Source organism: Jaculus jaculus, chromosome 14, assembly GCF_020740685.1.
Source record: "Jaculus jaculus isolate mJacJac1 chromosome 14, mJacJac1.mat.Y.cur, whole genome shotgun sequence".
NCBI lineage: Eukaryota > Metazoa > Chordata > Mammalia > Rodentia > Dipodidae > Jaculus > Jaculus jaculus.
In genome coordinates this window covers 14736200-14757545 of record NC_059115.1, presented here as the reverse complement: position 1 = coordinate 14757545, position 21346 = coordinate 14736200, and the positions used below count along the sequence as shown (strand labels likewise).

Sequence of the window (21346 nt, the reverse complement as noted above, 5' to 3'; positions counted from 1 at the left end):
TGCTCCTGAGTGCTGAGTTTAAAGCATTGTGCCACCATGCCTGACCAAAAAAAAATTAAGGTAACCTGTCTTCTTTAAGCTCCTATGGGGCAGGGTCTCCAGTTCAGAAATGAAGCTGGGTGTCCCTCACAACTAATATACAGGCAGGTGACAGTGAGGGACAGAAATTTCAGGCCAGCTGAGCTCACAAGCTCACAGCTGGATGCAAAACCCACCCTGTGAGGCCATGGCCTGGGTCCTCATCAACCACAGCTACTGCTTCCGGGTCGCTGCTGTTCCAATATCCAGCAGCTGTGCGTCTGCTGAGCACTGGCCACATGCCGGGCATCGTGTGGGGAGCTGGAGGCAGAGCGTGGAACAGGATGAGTGCCTGTCTCAAGAGACCTGATTTGTGGCAAGGCAGACAAGCGAGAAAATAAAGCAACAGGGCTGGGAGATGCTCCACGAGCATGGAGACCCGAGCTCAGATCCTCAGCACCCACGTTAGATACCGAGCCTGTCAACTTTCTATCATGAGTAGTGGAGCTCATGAGACCCATCCTCTCGCAGAGAAGTTAATGGTTGCTGGGGGTGGGGGGCGGGATCATGTTCTTCAGTAATGCAGCCACGGGTAAGTTGCCCATATGCTCATGCAAGCAACTTTAAGTCAGTGAGTCACAAAAAGACAAAAAGGAGGAGGAAGGCTGAGATGACTCAATAGTTAAAGGCATCTGCTTACAAAGCCTGCTGGCCTAAGTTCAATTCCCAATCCACCCACGTAAAGCTGACACAAGAAGCATCTGGTGTTTGCAGCAAGAGGCCCTGGCACACACCACACACACACACACACATACACACTCAAATAGTTCTTTTAAAAAATAAACAAAATAGGGCTGAAGAGATGGCTTAGCAGTTAAGCGCTTGCCTGTGAAGGCGAAGGACCCTGGTTTGAGGCTTGATTCCCCATGACCCATGTTAGCCAGATGCACAAGGGTGTGCAATATGTCTGGAGTTCGTTTGCAGTGGCTGGAGGCCCTGGTGTGCCCAATCTCCCTCCCTCCCTCTCCCTCCCTCTCTCTCTCTCTCTCTCTCTCTGTTAATAAATAAAAATAAACTGAACTTTTAAAAAGGCCAGACATAGGCTAGAGAGGTGGCTTAGCGGTTAAGGCGCTTGCCTGCAAAGCCCAAGTACCTCAATATGATTCCCCAGGACATAAGCCAGATGTACAAGCAGGCACATGCATCTGGAGTTCGCTTGCAGTGGCTGGAAGCCCTGGCCTGTCCATTCTCATTCTCATTCTCATATTCTCTCTTTCTCTTTCTCTTTCCCTCCGTGTGTGTGTGTGTGTGTGTGTGTGTGTGTGTGTCTCTCTCTCTCTCTCTCTCTCTCTCTCTGCCTCTTTCTCAAATAAATAAACAAAAATGAAACTATTTTTAAAAGGCCAGGCTTGGTGGTGTGTGCCTTTAATCTCAGCACTCAAGAGACTGAGGCACAAGGACAGCTGAGTTCAAGGCCAGTCTGAGGCTTCGGAGTGAATCGGTACTCCTGGGCTAGAGCGAGGCCCTGCCTGATGTAGTTATCACCATGCCTGGCTCGACATCTAGGTAATAAGCGTGTGCGGACCTCAGCTGCCACGTGACTCATGAGGAGATACATAGCTGGTTCAAGAATGAAGCAGGAACCCTCCTCTCCCCAAAGTATGCTATTACCATTAGAGAACCTACTCTCATCCCAGGCCACAGCCCAAACCTCAGCCCAGACTTCACCCAGGTAGTTGACGCCAAACTGCATCTCGAAGCCATCCTCAGTGGTCCAGTGCGGGCACCGCATCACAGCTGCGTTGTTGACCAGAATGTCCACTCGTTCCTCCTCTGGAAGACAGGAGTGAGGACAGATGCATTAGGGCTGAGGACAGACTCCAGCCCTGCTAAGGGTGTGCCGGCGTCCCTCACACATTTCTGTCCATCTGGAGCCTCTGGAGGTAGCCACATTTGGAAATTCAATCTCTGCAGGGATAAGCTAGCCTCACTTAGACAGGATCATGGGGTGAGTCGTGATCCAACAAGACCAGTGTCTTAAGAAGGGAGAGCAGGGTCTGGAGAGATGGCTCCATGGTTAAAGGTACTTGTTTGCAAAGCCTGATGGCCTAGGTCCAATTCCCCAGATAGCGCCTAATGCACAAGGCAGTGCAAGCATCTGGAGTTTACTTGCAGTGGCAAGAGGCCCTGGGATGCCCAAACTCACTCTCTTTCTGCCTGCCTCTTTCAAATGAATATATAATTTTTCAAAGGGGCAGGGAAGCTGGGCATGGTGGTGTATCCTTTAATCCCAGCACTCGAGAGGCAGAAGGTAGGAGGATCGCCGTGAGTTCCAGGCCACCTGAGACCGCACAGTGAGTTCCAGGTCAGCCTGGGCTACAGTGAGAGCAGCCAGGCTGAAGCACACTGAGAAAAGGTGCGACAACAGGTGTAGAGACTACAGTGACAGACACGAGCTGACAGGAATAGGTCACAGAGAGGAGGCCTTTGGTTCAGGACCCGCTCTCTCTGCTTCCTGACCCACCATGACGTGACCAGCCTCCACCTCACACGCCTGTCACCATGGACTGAGCGTGACCCCCTAGAATCTAGACCATGTTTGGAGACAGGGTCTTTAGAGAGGTAATCGAGCCAAAGTGAGCTCATGAGGGTGGACCCCAAGTCTGTGTCTCTGGTGTCCTCGTAAAAGGACAAGTGGGACACAGAAACACACAGGGCCACCACCAGTAACTGGACAGGCAACGGAGGATTCAGCCCATGGACTTGGGTGGCGTGTGCAGCCCTGCCTGCCAGGACCGTCACTTCAGACTCCCGCTTTCCTGTCCTGTGAGAAGATCCATTTCAGGTGATTTAAGCCATGTCATTCATGGTTCTTTGCTATGGCAGCCCCAGGACACATGTCCATGTATGCACGCGCGCACGCGCGCGCGCACACACACACACACACACACACACACACACACACACATACTCACAGCTTTCTAAGCCTTAGAGATCTGCCTTCAGGACTCTCACTCAGGCCAGGTTACTACAGAAGCCACGACTCTACACAGATGGCATGCGCCCACTCGTGACACACCATGAACACAGCAAGTACAGGACACTGAGGGACAAGACGCTGTGTCCTCACCTACGAGGCGGGAAGGACTGTGGCCGGGACGCAGCTCAGCTGGCAGGGCACTTGCCTGGCCTTCACAGAGCCCTGGGTTTGGTCCCCAGCACCACGTACGCTGGGTGGCGGTGACAACACACCTGTGACCCTGGCTCTCGGAAGGTGGAGCCAGGAGGTCTAGGGACACCATGACTGCCGTCCCGGATCTCCACGCCATCTTCCCTCTGTGCCCAAGGTCCTGAGGAACTGACTGGAGGTCCAGCCTGTGGGCTCCTTTAACTTGACGACCTCTGTAAACATCCTGCTTCCAAACAAGGTCACATGCTGAGGTGTGATCAGTCAGGGCTGTCAGGACCACATGGGGTTCTCAACTGAGCCCTGAACACTTCCACCACAGTTTGCAGAGGAGGCAGGGGGTCAGGTGTTCCCTAAGGAACCTGCAGGGACCCGGCCATCACTCTTCACTTGCAGAGCAGACGCCGCAGGACAACAGCCCAGAACACTGAGCAGGGCCCGGTGGGACAGGCTGTGATCCCCGCTACTGGGGAGTTTGGGGTAGGAGGATTGCAAGTTCAGGGTACAGCTCAATGGTACAGTACTTACCTACTATGCAGAGCCCCGGGTGTGAAAAAGAGAAAAAAAAAATAGATAAACTGATGAATATATGATAAACAGACACGTACATACACATACACACAATATATTTTTTCTAAAAACTTGGCTCTATTCTGACCAGCTGAATGCTCCTGGCCAGGTCAGATAGTTTCTCTGTGACTCAGTTTCTCTCTTTGTGAAAAATAATAATAGCACCTGCCTTGTACACCTAATTACTATTCATGCAACAAGTATTTCTAAATACCTATTATTAGGCCTTAGAAATACAGGGTAGACAGGACAATCGAGGTCCCTGCCTCCCTGGACAGACACTTCAACACGGCTGGAACCAAGCACACTCTCACCCTGCATTCACAAGAGCCTATTATAGGAAGGTTCTCAGGCTAGCAAAAGGCTTCTCTAAAAAAACAGAACTCGGATGGGCACAGTGGCTCATTCACGCCTTTAATCCCAGCACTGGGGAAGCAGAGGTAGGAGGATCGCTGTGAGTTCAAGGCCACTCTGAGACTACGCAGTCAACCTAAACTACAGTGAGACCCTACCTCGGGGGTCGGGGGGAGAGAGAACTCACTGGATGTGGTGGCGCACACCTTTAATCCCAGCACTCCAGAGACTAAGGTAGGAGGATCACTGTGAGTTTGTGACCAGCCTGGGACTACAGAGTGAAGAACAAAAAAAAAAAAAAAGTTCAAAGAAAAAAAAAAAAACTAGAGAGATGGCTCAGTGGATAAAGCACTTGTCATGCAACTCTTGAGAACCTGAGTTCAAATCCCCAAACCCCACATGAAAACCAGAAGCTGTGTAGGCTTCTGAATCTCAGGCACATAAAACAAGAAGGAGACAGAGACAGGAGGATTTCCCAGAAGTTCATAATGGAGTGATGAACAAGAGATCCTGCCTCAGGGCTAAAGAGATGGCTCAGAGGCTAAAGTGTTTGCCTGCAAAGCCTAATGGCCACAGTTCGATTCCCCAGTACCCACGTTAAGTGTAACACACATGTCTGGAGTTCGTGTGAAGCACCCTGAAGGCGCCCATTCTCTTTCTCTCTCTTCCAGGCTGACAGGAGGATCACTATGAGTTCAAGGCCAGCCCGAGACTACACAGTGAAGTTCAGGTCAACCTGGGCTACAGCAAGAGCCTACATCAGTTAAAAGAGAGAGAGAGAGAGAGAGAGAGAGAAAACCTGCCTCAAAACAAAATGGAAGGTGGTGGGCTGGAGATATAGCTTAGTGGTTAAGTGCTTGCCTGTGAAGCCTGAGGACCCTGGTTCGAGGCTCAATTCCCCAGGACCCATGTTAGCCAGATGCACAAGGGGGCGCATGCATCTAGAGTTCGTTTACAGTGGCTGGAGGCCCTGGCACGCCCATTCTCTCTCTCCCTCTCTCCTTCTCTCTCTTTCTCTCTCTCTCTCTGCCTCTTATCTCTCTGTCTATTGCTCTCAAATAAATAAATAAGAAATTTTTTAAAAAGTGGAAGGTGAGAACTGACACAAAGTTGTCCTCTGGCCTCCACATATGGGCAGTGGAACATACACGCCTGGAACATACACACCTGCACTTAGTCATTCACATAAGTGTGCACTCATATACACACAAAAAAAATACCTTTTTATCAAATAAATAAATACATTTTCTTTTAAAAAATACTTTTTTAAAAAAAGGGAGGTGTACACGTACTGTTATGATTTGAGTGTGAAATGTCCTATGCAGTCTTATCTGTTCAAATACCTGGTTCCCAGTTGGTGGCACTGTTTGAGGAGATGGCAGAACAGCAGAACCACTGCACTGTGGCCTAGCTAGCAGAAATGGGTCACTGAGGATGGCTGTGGAAGGTGGTATCCACTTTCGGTCCCTGCCCAAGCTCTCTACCAAAATGGGGACAAGTCACATCACAAGGACCAAACCACTCTGACTTGCTCCAACTAGGGGTTAGTAGCCAGTCAGGAGGGAGAGCCCAAAGAGGGAACACCTAACCTGCTTGCTTCAGCAGAACCAGAGTCTGATCCAGCCATCCAGTCTCTCACCCTCTACTCCAGAGCCAGCCTCTAGCCCAGACCAGTCAGTGCTCCCTCTCAGGCTCTCCTGAGCTTGAAGATAAACCCATCGCAATGAGATGATAAAGAGATCCTTACAGGTGAGCAAGGTCTCTTTTCAGCTTTCACCTGCCCTGAACTTCCAGGTCCCTAGTAACCGCCCCTCCCCCATCAGCCCAGCATGGGATAGGGAAAGGACCCCAACCCATACTCCCACAAGGGCTCCCCACCCCCTCCAGCTTTCACACAGCAAGAGCTCTTTCTACTTTTCTTCTCTTTTCCCCTCTATATCTAGTAAGTCCTCTTTCATGTTCTTTCCAGGCCCCTGTTCAGCTCCTACCACAGGGGTGCATTCATTCCTCTTTCCTTGGGACTCGCCCTGAATAAATGTAATAATTCACTTTTCTTCCCTTTTGTACTCTGAATCTAATAAAACCCCTTTTCATGTTTTTTTTTCCCAAACTCCTACCTGGGCTCTTGGACCATGTGGGTGCATCCATTCCCCCTTCCTTGGTCCACAGACTATCCCTCACCCCACCCCCTGACTTCCCAAATAAATGTAATAGTTCATGAACTATCTCAGTCTGTTTTATTCCAATTCTTAAAAAAAAAAAAAAAAAGATATGACCAGATCTTTGACAAAAATGCCAAAAACACTCGTTGGGAAAAAGACAGCCTCTTCAGCAAATGGTGCTGGGAAAACTGTGTATGTTTCTGTAGACGAATGAAAACAGATCCTTAAGCCCAGTGTGATGGTGCACGCCTTTAGCCCAGCACTCCACTCGGGAGGTGGAGGTAGGAGGATCACCGTGTGTCCGAGTCTACCCGGAGACTACATAGTGAATTTCAGGTCAGCCTGGGCTAGAGTGAAATCCTACCTCAAGAAAGCTTAAAAAAGAAAGGGAGGGAGGGAGGGAGGGAGGGGAAACGAAATGAAAATAGATCCTTATCTCTCTCCATGCACAAGATTTAAGCCCAAATGGATCAAAGACCTTAATATTAGACCCAAAACTCTGAAATTATGCTAGAGGAAAAAGTAGGGAAAACCCTTCAACATATTGGTATAGGCAAAGACTGATCAGCCACTGGGACCTAATGAAATTAAAAAGCTTGTTTACATCAAAGGATACTGTGAATAAAGCAAAGAGACAACCTATAGAATGGAAGAAAATCTTTGCCAGTTATTCATCTAATAGATGATTAATATCCAGAATATATGAAGAACTCAAAAAACTAAATAATAAGAAATCAAACAACCCAATTAAAAATGTGCTATGGAACTAAATAGAGAGTTCTCAAAAGAAGAAATATAGATGGCATATAAACATCTAAAAAATGTTCAACATCCCTAGTCATCAAGAAAATGAAAATTAAAACTACGTTGAGATTCCATATCACTCCTGTCAGATTGGCCACCATCATGAAAACAAATGACCACAAATGCTGGCAAGGATACAGAAAAAGAGGAACCCTTCTACACTGTTGGTGGGAATACAATCTAGTCCAGCCATTGTGGAAATTAGTGTGGAGGTTCCTGAGACAGCTAAAAATATATCTACCATATGACCCTGCTATAGCACTCCTAGGCATATATCCTAAGGACTCATCTCATTACTTTAGAGAAACTTGCTCAACCATGTTTATTGCTGCTCTATTCACAATAGCTAGGAAATGGAACCAGCCTAGATGTCCCTCAACTGATGAGTAGATAATGAAGATGTGGCACATTAATACAATGGAGTTCTACTTAGCAGTAAAGAAAAATAAAATTATGAAATCTGCAGGAAAATGGATGGATCTGGAAAGGATTATATTTAGTGAGGTAACCCAGGCCCAGAAAACCAAATGTCACATGTTCTCTCTGATATGTGGATCCTGGCTACAAATGATAAGACTTCTGGTGTGAGCTGGAATAAAATTCATAGCAGAGGCCAGTAAGCTAGAAAGGGGATATAAAGGAAACAGAAAGAGTGTGAGGGGGGTACTTTTGGATGGTATTGTATATATGTAAGTAGAAGAACAGATTAATGGGGTGAAAAGGCCTAAATGAGGTCAGGGAAAGAGACTGAGTAAAGGAAAGGTGGGCTAATCAAAACCTAAGAGGGTATGAATAAGTCATATGGAAACCTGCTTTTTTTAGACAATGGAACAACCAGAAGCCATAGATAGTTATTAGAAAATTTTCAGTGCCAGGGATGGGATACTTTCCAGTGAGTTGTTGGCTGGGAAGGTCCTTGATGCCCATAAAATATTACAGGCCATTGCCAAGGCTCTTGGTTTCCTACCAGGAATAGATGGTAAGACCCTATTGCTAAAGACTCCACATACTTAGTCTGCAAGGTCACTAAAAAATCCTGTTGGAACTGAGCTGAAAATCTCCTCCATGTAGACCAGCTGACAGAAAGCTACAAAAGCTATGCTGTATGTAGTTCAATGGGAGAGAGAGAAATCACCAGTGGAAATAAAACAGTGGACACTGCAAGCCTTAAATTTGGCCACCCAGACCAAATGAACCAACAGTTCCAATAGTGGCATGTCTGTTATGTGGGAAATCAACTGCTCTCTAATTGGAATGGAGGCCCCTCCACAGGACAGAATACATGCCTGATACTGAAAACCTATTTCAGGGTAGTAATGAGCCCTAGGGATGTAACATCTGCTGCTGTCTGCCTAAATGTATATACTATGCTCACCAAACTGCCCGGTAAGCACTTCTCTTAATGTTCATACCCATATGTTAATGCTGCTCTCACTTTGGGTTAGAGAATTTTTTTCTTTTCAGATGGCAATGACCTTGGGGATGACTCAGAAGTCACCATAGTGCTGAAAAGAAATGACAGGAGTGCTCAGCACTGAAACATCTCTATCACACCTTCCAAGGCTTAGGGTCCATTGCAGAAGAGGTGGCCGAAAGAATGTAAGAGCCAAAGGAAGGGTAGGACTCCTTACAACGTGCTCCCCCCAGACACAAAATGGCCTCAATATCCATGACCTCACAGTGCCTGACACTACCTATGCAAGACCATCATCATAGGAGGAAAATGATGACATCACAATAAAAGAGAGGGGAAAATGCATGATGGAGAGTAGAGTCGCAAGGGGGAAAATGGGCAGAGGAAGAGAATTACCATGGGTTACTGTCTATAACTAAGGAAGTTGTCAATAAAAAATGTAAAGTTAAAAGGGCTAGAGGAAGGGCTTAGCTGTTAAGGCATTTGCCTGCAAAGGTAAAGGAACCAGGTTCAGTTCCCCAGGACCCACGTTAGCCAGATGCACAAGGGGGCACACACATGTGGAGTTCATTTGGAGTGACTGGAGGCCCTGACATGCTCATTCATATTCTCTCTCTCTCTCTCTCTCTCTCTCTCGTTCTCTCTCTCTCCTTCTTTCTCTCTCTCTCCCTCTTTCTCTGTCAAATAAATAAGATTTTTTAAGTTAAAAAAAGAATTTTAATGAATAAAAATTTTAAAAGAGTAAGTAATAAAAATAAAAAACAGATATGTGGGCTGGAGAGACGGCTTAGTGGTTAAGGCACTTGCCTGCAAAGCCTAAGGACCCAGGTTCAATTCCCTAGTATCCACGTAAGCAAGCAGCACAGGGTGGCAATGCATCTGGAGTTGTTTGAGGTGGCTAAAGGCCCTGGTGTGCCCATTCTCTCTCTCTTTATATGCCTCTTTCTATCTCTCTCTTTCAAATAAATAAATAAAGCTGAGAATGATGGCACACTCTAATCTCAGCACTCGGGTGGCGGAGGTGGTAGGATCGCTGTGAGTTCGAGGCCACCCTGAGACTACATGTGAATTCTAGGTCAGCCTGGGCTAGAGTGAGACACTACCTCGAAAAACTAACTAACTAAATAAATAAATAAAATGTTCAAATTAAGTAATAATAATAATTAAATCAACATACAAAACAACATATGCAAAGCCTAACAACCTGAGTTCAATTCCCCAGTACCAACGTAAAGCCATATGCATGCATCTGGAGTTTGTTTGTAGTGGATGGAGGCCCTGGCACATCCATTTGGTCTCTCTTCTCCCTCTGCTTACAAATAACTTTAAAAAGGAAAAACGGGGCTGGAGAGATGTGTTAGCAGTTAAAGTACTTGCCTGCAAAGCCAAAGGACCCCAGTTTGATTCCCCAGGACCCATGTAAGCCAGATGCACAAGGGGGCACAGGCATCTGGAGTTGGTTTGCAGTGATTGGAGGCCCTGGCACATCCATTCTCTCTCATTCTATCTGCCTCTTTCTCTCCTCCTCTTTCTCTCTCAAATAAATAAACAAAATATTTTGAATTGAATTTGAAAAAAAAAGAAAGAAAAAATGTCACCAGCCTAGCCCTGGGTTTAGCCAAGGACACCAGCAGAGGAAGGCCTGTGAACCCTCCATGAGCCATCCATGCCCCACTGGACAGGGAGGGCCTTCTGGCTCATCACCCGGCCAGCCTGCTGGCTATGGAGCCTAGACAACAGTGATGGATCAGCCTCCACCTCAGGGCCTCAGCTGAGATTCTGAGGTCCTCCGGGAGCTCACTTAGCCACTCACCCTGCCACTCACTGCCCAATAGCACTGTGACCCTCTCCCTGGACACAACTCCAGGTCCCTTGCTTGATCCCTCTATTCCAAATACACAATAGGTGCTGGACTTTTCTAACCACAGTAATATCCTTACTGCTCAGCTGGGCATGGTGGCACACGCCTTTAATCCCAACACTCAGTTGGCAGAGGTAGGAGGATCACTATGAGTTCGAGGTCACCCTGAGACTGAAATTGAGACTACATAGACTACATAGAGAATTCAAGGTCAGCCCGGGTTAGAGCAAAACCCAACCTCAAAACATAAAATAAAGATAAATCACTGCTCAGGTCATCATTTGACACAACCAGGTTTTATCAGTTAGGATCTGCTGTGAGTTGAACTGCATTCCCCTAGAAAGATATGCTAGGCAGGGGATAGAACTCAATGTAGGGCACTTGCTTGGAATTCACCAGTGAGGGCAGAATTCCTGTCAAGAATCCATAGAGAGGGGGGCTGGGGAATGGTTCAGAGTACAGCTCCTGCCTAAAATCCAAAGTGAGAGGTTGGAGATGTGGCTCTGCAGTAAGGCACTTGCTCAGCATGCACAAGGTCCTATAAGTTCCATCTCCAATACCACAACAAAAGAAAAGTAACAAAAAGATATGCTGAGCCCACACGCCTTTGATACTAGCAATCGGGAGGTAGAGGTAGGAAGATCGCTGTTGCTGTATGAGGCCAGCCTGGGACTACAGAGTGAGTTCCAGCTCAGCCTGGGCTAGAGTAAGACTAGCTAGGGAAAGAAAGAAAGAAGAAAGGAGGGAGGGAGGGAACGAACATATAGGGCTGTGGAGATGTTTCAAGTTAAAGTGTTTGCTTGCAAAGCTTGCCAGCCCAGGTTCAAATCCCCAGTACCCACATAAAGCCAGATGCACAAAGTGACACATGCGTCTGGGGCTCCTCTGCAACAGCAAGAAGTCCTGGTGTGCCCATGTGCTCGTTCTCTCTCTCTCTATCCCTCCCCCTCCTTCCTTGCAAATAAAGTTGAGCTGGATGTGGTGGTACATGCCTACAATCCCACTTCTGTGGAAGATGTGGCAGGTTGTAAATTTGAGGCCAGACTGGTATATAAATAGGTGATGATTGATTGATTGATAGATAGATAGATAGATAGATAGGCAGGCAGGCAGAAAGGGAGAAAGGGAGGAAGGGAGGAAGGGAGGAAGGGAGGGAATAGATGATAGATAGATAGGTAGGCAAATGACAGACAGATGATGGATGGGTGGATGGATGGACGGATGACAGATAGATAAGGGAAAGGGACACTATCTAAGGGCTGGAAAGCTGGCTCAGCTAAGGCACTTGCCTGTAAAGCCTGACAACTAGGGTTGGATTCCCTAATACCCATGTAAAGGCAGATGCACAAAATGACACATGCATCTGGAGTTCACAGCAGTGGCAAGAGTTCCTGACATGCCTGTTCTCTCTTTCTCTCTCTCCCTCCCTTTCTTTCTCTCTCTCCTTACAAATAATTGTTTTAAGACATCATCAATGTGGAGCGAGGTGTGGTTACTCGAGCCTTTAGTCCTAGCACTCGTGTGGCTAAGGTAAGAGATCACCATGAGTTCAAGGCCAGCCTGGGCTAGAGAGGGAATTTCAGAGCTGGAAAGATGACTTAATGGTTAAGGCGCTTGCCTGTGAAGCCTAAGAACTCATGTTTGCATCTCCAGTAAGCCAGTCGCACAGTAAAGCAAGCGTGCAATGTCGCACATGTGCACGAGGGGGCGTAGGCATCTGAAGTTTGTTCACAGCAGCTAAGGCCCTGGTGTGCCCATTCTGATTCATATTCATATTCATTCTCTCCCCCTCTCTCTCTCCCTCCCTCTCTCTCTCTCTCTCTCTCTCTCTCTGTCTCTCCTCTCTCTCTAAAGAGTGAGTTCCAGGTCAGTGTAACTACCTTGAGACCCTACGTCATAAATAAATAAATAGCATATATGTGTGTATAAATTCATGAAGACAGACATAGATCCTGCTGGCTGTTTTTCTGGAGGTGATAAGGTTGGAAGGACAGAGCCCCGGGACTGGATTTAGTCTTATACACGAGGCTTCCTACTCCTTCCACCACTGGCCCAGCCCACAGGCCCTACCTACGAACGAGGAAGTGAATCCTCACCAGAAACTAAATCTGCCAGTGCCTTGGTCTTGGACTGCCAGTCTCCAGAACAGTCTCTTCTGTGTATTGTCACCCAGACTATGAAACTTTCTTACACCCACCCAAACAGATTAAGACAGGACCCAGATTCCAGACTCACAGGAGAAAATGGGTATTCAGCCCAAGTGACAGGCAGGACATGATTTGGGCCCAGTGGGCTATTCCACCAGCTCTGGAAATAGTGGGGCCCTCCAGTACAAGAAGAGTGAACTCAGCAGAGCAGCCTGAGCTGCTCAAACCCTGCACATTTCACAGAAAACTGTGAGCCCTGATCAGCTCCCAGGAGATAACCTCATGGGCCCTGAAACATCCTGCCTGGTAAGAGTGCCTTGGTAGCTTAGGCCTCGGGCCACAACAGATAATCTGGTCAAACAGTATGAATTCTGGTGTACATTTTTGGGCACCGAGTATCAATTCAAACTCTGGTGGAGAGGAAACTGATCAACTACATACAGTCAGTCATGTGAAGACCTCTAGATCTACATGATCAACACCCAGCAAAAGCCATGTGAAGTGGAAAGATGGCTCAGTCAGTAAAGTACTTACCACGCAAGCACGAGGAACTGAGATCAGACCCCCAAAACCTACATTAAAATGCCAGGCACGGGGCTGGAGAGGGGGCTCAGCTCAGTGGTGAAGGCATTTGCCTGCAATGCCTTACAACTCAGGTTCGATTCCCCAGTACCTACGTAAAGCCAGATGCAAAAAGTGGTGCATGCATCTGAAGCTCATTTGCAGTGGCTAGAGGCCCTGGTGTATCAATTTCTTTCTCTCTCTCTCTTCCTCAAATAAATTAACTAATTAATTATTAAAAACTGCCAGGTGTGATGGCACATGCCTTTAATCCCAGCACTCGGGAGACAGAGGTAGGAGGATCACTGTGAGTTCCAGGCCAATCTAAGACTACATAGTGAGTTCAAGGTCAATCTGGGCTAGAGCGAGACCCCACCTAAAAAATGGAAAAAAACAAAATAGGCATAGTGGTTCATACCTGCAATCAATCCCAACACAGTAGGACTGTCATGAGTTCCAGGTCAGACTGTGCTAGAGTTAGGTTCTATCTCAAGAGAAGGAGGTCAGGAAGGAGGGAGAACAGGTAAGAACTGTATTTAGCCAGCAAACTGTGTTGGCCAGCCTCTGCTCTAGAACTTGATGGGTTTGGGTTCCTCAGGGGCCTGCCAGCTGCCCTAGACCCAGGAAAGGCCAGTGTCTGCCTACCTTCAGTGATCTTTGTGGCAAACTCCACCTACCTTCAGTGATCTTTGTGGCAAACTCCACCTACCTTCAGTGATCTTTGTGGCAAACTCCGCCTACCTTCAATGATCTTTGTGGCAAACTCCACTTACCTTCAATGATCTTTGTGGCAAACTCCACCTACCTTCAGTGATCTTTGTGGCAAACTCCACCTACCTTCAATGACCTTTGTGGCAAACTCTCGGATGGACTTGAGAGAAGCTAGGTCCAGGTGCTGGGCACGAACATGGTGGTTAAGAGTCTCCCCACGAATGTCCTTTGCCGCTGCCTCACATTTCTCCATGTCACGACAGGCCAGAATGACATTGCCTCCTGGAAGTTCAGGAGAGGCAATATGAAAGAAAATGACCAAAAAAAAAAAAAAAAAAAATCCACCCTTATACAGCTACCCAAGAGAAATGAAGACACGTACCCACTCAAAACGTTACAATAATGTTCACGGTGAGGAAAGATGGCTCAGCACTTAAGGCATTTGCCCACATAGCCTAACAACAAGGGTTCGATTCCCCAGTAATCACATAAAGCCAGATGCACAAAGCAGTACATGCATCTGGAGTTCACTTGCAGCGGCTGGAGGCCCTGGCATGCCCATTCTCTCTCTGTTTCTCTCTACTTATCAATAAGTAAGATATTTGTAAAGAAAACAAAAAGAATGTTCACAATAGCCAAAAGATAGGCACAACCCAAACATCACTGGGCTTGGTGGTGCACGCCTGTCATCCCAGCAACTTGGGAAGCTGAGGCAAAGGATTGCCTTGAGTTCAAGGCCTGCCTGGGCTACAGAGTGAGTTCAAGGGCAGCCCAGGAACTTAGCGAAACCGATCTTAAAATAAAACAAGGGCTGTACAGCTGCAGAAATGGCTTAGCAGTTAAGGTGCTTGCCTGCAAAGCCTAAGGACCCATGTCTGACTCCCCAGATCCCACGTAAGCCAGATGCACAGAGTGGCACATGCACAAGGTCACACATGTGCACAAGGTGGAGTATACATCTGGACTTCAATTACACTGGCTGGAGGCCCTAAAGCACCAAATCTCACTGTCTCTCTCATTTAAAAAAAAAAAATGCCAGTCTGTTGGGCTTGCCTTAAAAAGAAGAGTGGGCTGTGGATGTTGCTCAATGGTACTGCAATTGCCTAACAAGTACAAGACCTAGATTCAATATCCAGTGACAAAAAAAAATCCACCCACAGGCCCATGGGTAATCAATCTGCATCAATTCATGCATTAATTATCCAGGCATAAAAGCAAATGACAAGCCAGGCACACCACCCCAGCACCTGAGAGGCTGAGGTAAGAGGCTCACTGTGAGTCTGATGCCAGCCTGGGCTACAGACTGAGTTTGAAGTCAGCCTGGGCAAGAGTAAGACTCTGCCTCAAAAATAACAATTATAAGCCGGGTGTGGTGGCGCACGCCTTTAATCCCAGTACTCAGGAGGCAGAGGTAAGAGGATCGTCCTGAGTTCAAGGCCACCCTGAGAATCCATAGTGAATTCCAGGTCAGCCTGGGCAAGAGTGAGACCCTACCTCGAAAAACCAAAGTAATAATAATAATAATAAATTAGGGCTGGGGAGATGGCTCAATGGTTGAGGCACCTGCCTACAAAGCCTAACCACCCAAGTTCAATTCCCTAGTACCCATGTAAAGCCAGATGCACAAGGTGGTGCATGCATCTGGAGTTTGTTTATAGCAGCTAGAGGCCCTGGCATGCCCATTCTCTCCCATTCTGTCTGCTTAAAAATAAATAAAAGCATATTTTAGGGGCTGGAGAGATGGCTTAGCAGTTAAGCACTTGCCTGTGAAGCCTAAGGACCCCGGCTCAAGGCTCGACTCCCCAGGACCCACGTTAGCCAGATGCACAAGGGGGAGCATGCATCTGGAGTTCATTTGCAGTGGCTGGAGACCCTGGCGCGCCCATTCTCTCTCCCTCTCTCTATCTGCCTCTTTCTCTGTCTGTTGCTCTCAAATAAATAAAAATAACAAAAAAATATTTTTAAAAAAGTATATTTTAAAAATAAATTAAGAGCCAGGTGTGGTGGCGCACGTCTTTAGTCCCAGCACTGAGGAGGCAGAGGTAGGAGGATTGCCATGAGTTAAAGGCCACCCTGAGACTACATAGTGAGTTCTAGGTCAGCCTGGGCTAGACTGAGGCCCAACCTTAAAAAAACCAAAAACATAAATTAATTAATGAGTTAAGGGCTGGAGAGATGGCTTAGCGGTTAAGGCATGTCTACAAAGCCTAAAGACCCATGTTCAATCTCTCTCAGATCTCATGTAAGCCAGAGGCACAAATGGGACACAAGCACAAGGTTGCACATGCACACTAGGTGGTGCAAGCATGTGGTATTTGATCAAAGTGGCTGAGACCCTAGCATGCCAATTCTCTCCCACTCAGTCTCTCTTAAAAAACAAACAAACAAACAAAAATAAAACCATCAGTGTAGTGGCACACACCTTTAATCCAAGCACTCAGGAGGCAGAGGTAGATGGACTGCCATGAGTTTGAAGCTACCCTGAGACTACATAGTGAATTCCAGGTCAGCCTGGGCTACAGTGAGACCCTACCTCAAAAAATAAAAAAAACTAGATGTAGTGGTGCACGCCTGTAATCCCAACACTTGGGCGGTGGAGGCAAGAAGATCAGGAGTTTAAGGGCATCCTCAGCTACATTGGGAGTTCTCTATAGAGTCCTACATGGACTATATAGGACCCTGTCTCAAAAAAGGGAATGAGGGCTGAAGAGATGGCTTAGTGGTTAAACGCTTGCCTATGAAGCCTAAGGACCCCAGTTCAAGGCTCGATTCCCCAGGACCCATGTTAGCCAGATGCACAAGGGGGCACAAGCATCTGGAGGCCCTGGTGTGCCTATTCTCACTCTCTCTCTCTGCCTCTTTCTCTGTCACTTTCAAATAAATAAATGAACATAAAACAAAAAAATTAAAAAAAAAAAAACAGTGGGAAGGAATATGACAGAGGGTGGAGTTGTGAAGGGGAAAGTGGGGGGAAGGAATTATGGATTTTTGTCTGTAATTATGGAAGTTGTCAATAATAAAATATATATATAATTCACAAAAGAAAAAGAAAAAGAAGTGCTATATGGGTATGCATTCAGACCATTATAAAACTGAAAAGTTGTAAGTCCATCATTCTGAGTTGGGAAGCATGTGTTTATCACAATCATAACAACTTTTTAAAAACCTACCAACTTTATTTACCAATTTACTACAAAACAAACCGGAAACCAGATGTGGTAGCTCATGTCTGTAATCGGAAGCTGAGACAGAAGAACCATCGTGAGTTTCAGGCAAATAGGGCAATTTAATGATACTCTGCCTCAAAAAGAAAAGAAAAAAAAGTAAAGTAGGGCTGGAGAGACGGCTTAGCAGTTAAGGCACTTGCCTGTGAAGCCAAAGGACTCAGGTTCCATTCCCCAGGACCCATGTAAGCCAGATGCATAAGGTGGTGCATGTGTCTGGAGATAATTTGCACTGGCTGGAGGCCTGGTGTGCCCATTCTCTCTCTCCATCTGCCCCTCTCTCTCTTTCTCTCCAATAAATAAATAAATAAATAATTTAAAAACTATTTAAAATAAAAGTTAAAAAGAGAGAGAGAGAGAGAGAGAGAACTGGGATAAAACTCAGTGGTAGAGCACTTTCCTAGCATGCTCAAGGTCCTGGGTTCAATCCCCAGTACCAGAAGACAGAAAAAAAAATGTCTGGGGGATAGAGAGATGGTTTAACAGTTAAGACATTTGTCTTTGAAGCCTAAGAAACCAGGCTCAACTCCCCACAGCTCACAATGCTTACATATGCGCATGGTGGCACATGCATCTGGAGTTCATTTGGAATGGCTAGAGTCCTGGCACACCCATTCTCTTTCTCTCATAAATAAATTAATTGATTAATTAAAAATTTTTTCCTTGGGGGCTGGAGAGATGGCTTAGCGGTTAAGTGCTTGCCTGTGAAGCCTAAGGACCCCGGTTCGAGGCTCGGTTCCCCAGGTCCCACGTTAGCCAGATGCACAAGGGGGCACACGCGTCTGGAGTTTGTTTGCAGAGACTGGAAGCCCTGGTGCGCCCATTCTCTCTCTCCCTCTAACTGTATTTCTCTCTGTGTCTGTCACTCTCAAATAAATAAATAAATAATTTAAAAAAAAAAACTACATTAAAAAAAAATTTTTTTTTGCTTGGACTGGAGAGATGGCTTAGCGGTTAAGCACTTGCCTGTGAAGTCTAAGGACCCAGGTTCGAGGCTCGATTCCCCAGGACCCAAATTAGCCAGATGCACAAGGGGGCGCACACGTCTGGAGTTTGTTTGCAGGGGCTGGAGGCCCTGGCATGCCCATTCTCTCTCTCTATCTACCTCTTTCTCTGTCTGTCACTTTCAAATAAATAAATAAATAAAAATAAAACAATTTTTAAAAATTTTTTGTTTTTGTTTTTTTGAGGTAGGGTCTTGGGTCTATCCTAGGCTGGAATTCAGTCTCAGGGTGGCCTCAAATTCATGTTGATCCTACCTCTGCCTCTCCAGTGCTTAGATTAAAGGTGTCCACCACCACACCTGGCTTCTTTTTGTGCTTTTGTGCTTATTTCACTTAGCACAACTTGGGTCCCAAGGTTGTATCACATAAGCCTTCCTTCCAAGACTTGGGAATATTCCATGGTATTGAAACAGCCCATCTTGTTCATTCATCTGTGGATGCATACCTGGAAGGCGTCACTGTGAACAATGCTGGAATGAGCAGGCGTGGAAATACCTCAATGAGAACCAAAAGCACAAAGCCTTTTTACCTCTTTTAGCCAGTTCCAACGCAGTTTGTTTCCCAATGCCTGTGTTGGCACCTGTCACAATGACTGTCTTCCCAGGTATGGTGGCCTTGCTGGGACAAGCCCCACCAGCAACATAATCCCTGAAGTGAGAAGTGGCACAGTCAGTTCTGTCTGCCCTGTCCCTAATTGTGTGACCTGGGACTAAAGACTGTCCTATGCTCATATCCCTAAATCAATACACAACACCCGGGTCCTTGTCATGTTCTCTGCAAAGGGCTTGACTCGAAGTTTGGTGTGTAGGAAATCACCATGAGATGACAATTATTCATTTATAAAGACCTACTCTAGCTGGGCATGGTGGCACACACCTTTAATAGCAGCAACTGGAAGGCTGAGGTAGAAGATTGCTGTGAGTTCGAGGCCAGCCTGAGACTACATAGTGAATCCAGGTCAGCCTATGCTAAAGCAAGACCCTACCTTGAAAATCAAAAAAAAAAAAAAAAAAGGAAAGGGAAGGGGAAGGAAAAGGGAAAAGGAAAAGGAAAGGGAAGGAAAAAGGAAAGGAAAGGAAAGGAAAGGAAAGGAAAGGAAAGGAAAGGAAAGGAAAGGAAAGGAAAGGAAAGGAAAGGAAAGGAAAGGGGAAAAGGGAAAACCAATCTAGGTATGGGCAGGCCACATTCTTTCCAGAAGCTCAAGTGAAGAACCTGCTCCCACAACTGGGCTCACAGTCTATCCCTCTCACTTTTTTTTTTTAACATGTATATATGATGTGTATGTTGATGTATGTGTGCATGTGGGTGGGCACAAGGGTGTGTGGTTGCAGATGCACATGTGTGTGGAGGCCAAAAGTTGACAACGACAAAACACCCTCCTCCAGCCAGCTTGCCCCACAGATCCTCTGAGTCCAACTCCAGAGTACTGGGATTAGGATGTCTGTGCCCACCTGACTTTTAAATGGGTGTGGAGGAGCCAAACTCAGGGAAACACAGAGCCCAAACTGACCTGGAGTATAGATAAGTGATTGATAGATAGATGATAGGTAGGTAGGTAGGTAGATGACAGATAGATGATGGGTGGGTGGATGGATGGACGGATGACAGATAGATAAGGGACAGGGACCCTATCTGAGAGCTGGGAAGCTGGCTCAGCTAAGGCGCTTACCAGTAAAGCCTAACAACCAGGGTTGGATTCCCCAGTACCCATGTAAAGCCAGATCAGCAGTGGACTCTACCAATTGAACTACCCTCAGCCCAAGGCTAATATTCTTGTTCGTTTGTTTAAATATGTTTTATTTATTTATTTGGGAGGGGGGAGCAGAGAGAGAGAGAGAATGGGCATGCCAGAACTCCAGATGTATGTGCATCTGGCTTATGTGGCTACTGGGGAATCAAACCTGGGTCCATAGGCTTCACAGGCAAGTGCCTTAACCACTAAGCCACTCTCCAGACCTTTTTGTTTGTTTTTCTGAGGCAGGGTCTCACTCTAGCCCAGGCTGACCTAGAACTCATAATATATTCCAGGCTGACCTTGACCTTACAACAATCCTCCTCCCTCAACCTGAATGTAGGGATTACAGGTATAAACCACCACACCCAGCTAATTATTTTAGTTAAACAGCCAGACTTTATGCTCAATAATCACATGCGGCTATCACAGTGGACATCATAAAACGGAGAATAGAGCTATCATCATAATCTTAGTGGATGAACTTAAGAGGCTGAGACAGAAGGATGGTTACAAGCTTGAGACCAGCCTGAGCTACACAATAAGTTCCAGGCCAATATGAGCTACAGTGGCATTCTGTCTAAAAACCGGAAACAGGGAGATGGAGAGTGGGCTTGGTTAAATAAAGGCACTTGCCTGCAAAGTCTGAAAGTCTAAGTTCAACTCCCGGGGACCCACCTAAAGCGAGATGCACAAAGTGGCATATGTGTGAGGCCTGGTGTGCCCATACTCACTCTGCCACTTTCTCTCTCAAGAAAATAAATAAAAATAGGGCTGGAGAGATGGCTTAGCGGTTAAGGCACATACCTGCAAAGCCTAAGGACCCAGGTTCGATTCCCCAGTGCCCACATAAGCCAGATGCACAAAGTCGCACATGCGTCTGGAGCTCGTTTGCAGTGGCTGCAGGCCCTGGTACTCCCATTCTCTATCTGCCTCTTCCTCCCTCTCCCAACCTCTCTCTGTCAAATAAGTATATTTTTAAAAAACTTACTTTAATAAAAAAAGGGAAACAAGTCCGGCAAAATGGTCCCAAGTGCACCGCCCCTCCCGTTCCCCTGGGTGACCTTGGGGAGGTGACGTGCCCTCCCCACGCGCCCTGGTTTGCAGCTCACGACGTTCTGGGAAGCTCCTGAGGCGGGTGAGCAGGGTCACCTGTCTGGCGAGGGCGGGTGACCCTTCCCTGGCCCTGGTTTGGTGTTCCCGGGGGGGAGCCTCAGGCCCGGCCACCAGCGCCCCGGGTGACGCCATGTACTCACTTGAGCAGCACGGTGCCCCCGACCACCGTGCCCACCAAGGACACGGGCAGCAGGTAACGGTTCATGCCAGGCTGGGGTCGCGTGGCACCGCGGACCAGCTCGCAGCCGCCTGGCGGTGCACAGAACCTCGTGCGGTGGGGGCGGCGACGCAGCGACGTAGCCTGAGGGGGTGGGCCTAGGCCGCGCTGCATGCTGGGAATGGTAGTTTCAAGAGCAGGGGGCGGGGCCTAGATTGAGGGGCCAGAGTAGATGACGTAGACCTCCACCAATGAACAGACGTCTTGAAGTTGGCGGAGGGCGGGGGGGGGGGGGGGGGGGGGGTGTTGGTAGTAGGCGAAAAC

The 21346-nt window shown here is 47.1% G+C and overlaps 1 protein-coding gene across 2 annotated transcripts in view; it reads right to left on the bottom strand.

The window, feature by feature from the left end:
- Rdh13 (retinol dehydrogenase 13) overlaps window positions 1-21142 on the bottom strand; it is a 28362-nt gene extending 7220 nt beyond the window's left edge. Inside the window, exons 1-4 of one of the 2 annotated variants that reach the window (XM_045134506.1) lie at window positions 21006-21136; window positions 18547-18665; window positions 13916-14071; window positions 1747-1851 (exon numbers count right to left, since the gene is read on the bottom strand). In XM_045134506.1, coding sequence (XP_044990441.1) covers window positions 1747-1851; window positions 13916-14071; window positions 18547-18665; window positions 21006-21070 — 445 coding nt within the window. In that variant the 5' untranslated portion in view covers window positions 21071-21136. Of the gene's footprint in view, window positions 1-1746; window positions 1852-13915; window positions 14072-18546; window positions 18666-21005 lie in introns of both variants that reach the window. The other variant, XM_045134507.1, reaches the window with a different exon arrangement.
- Between the last annotated feature and the right edge of the window lie 204 nt (window positions 21143-21346).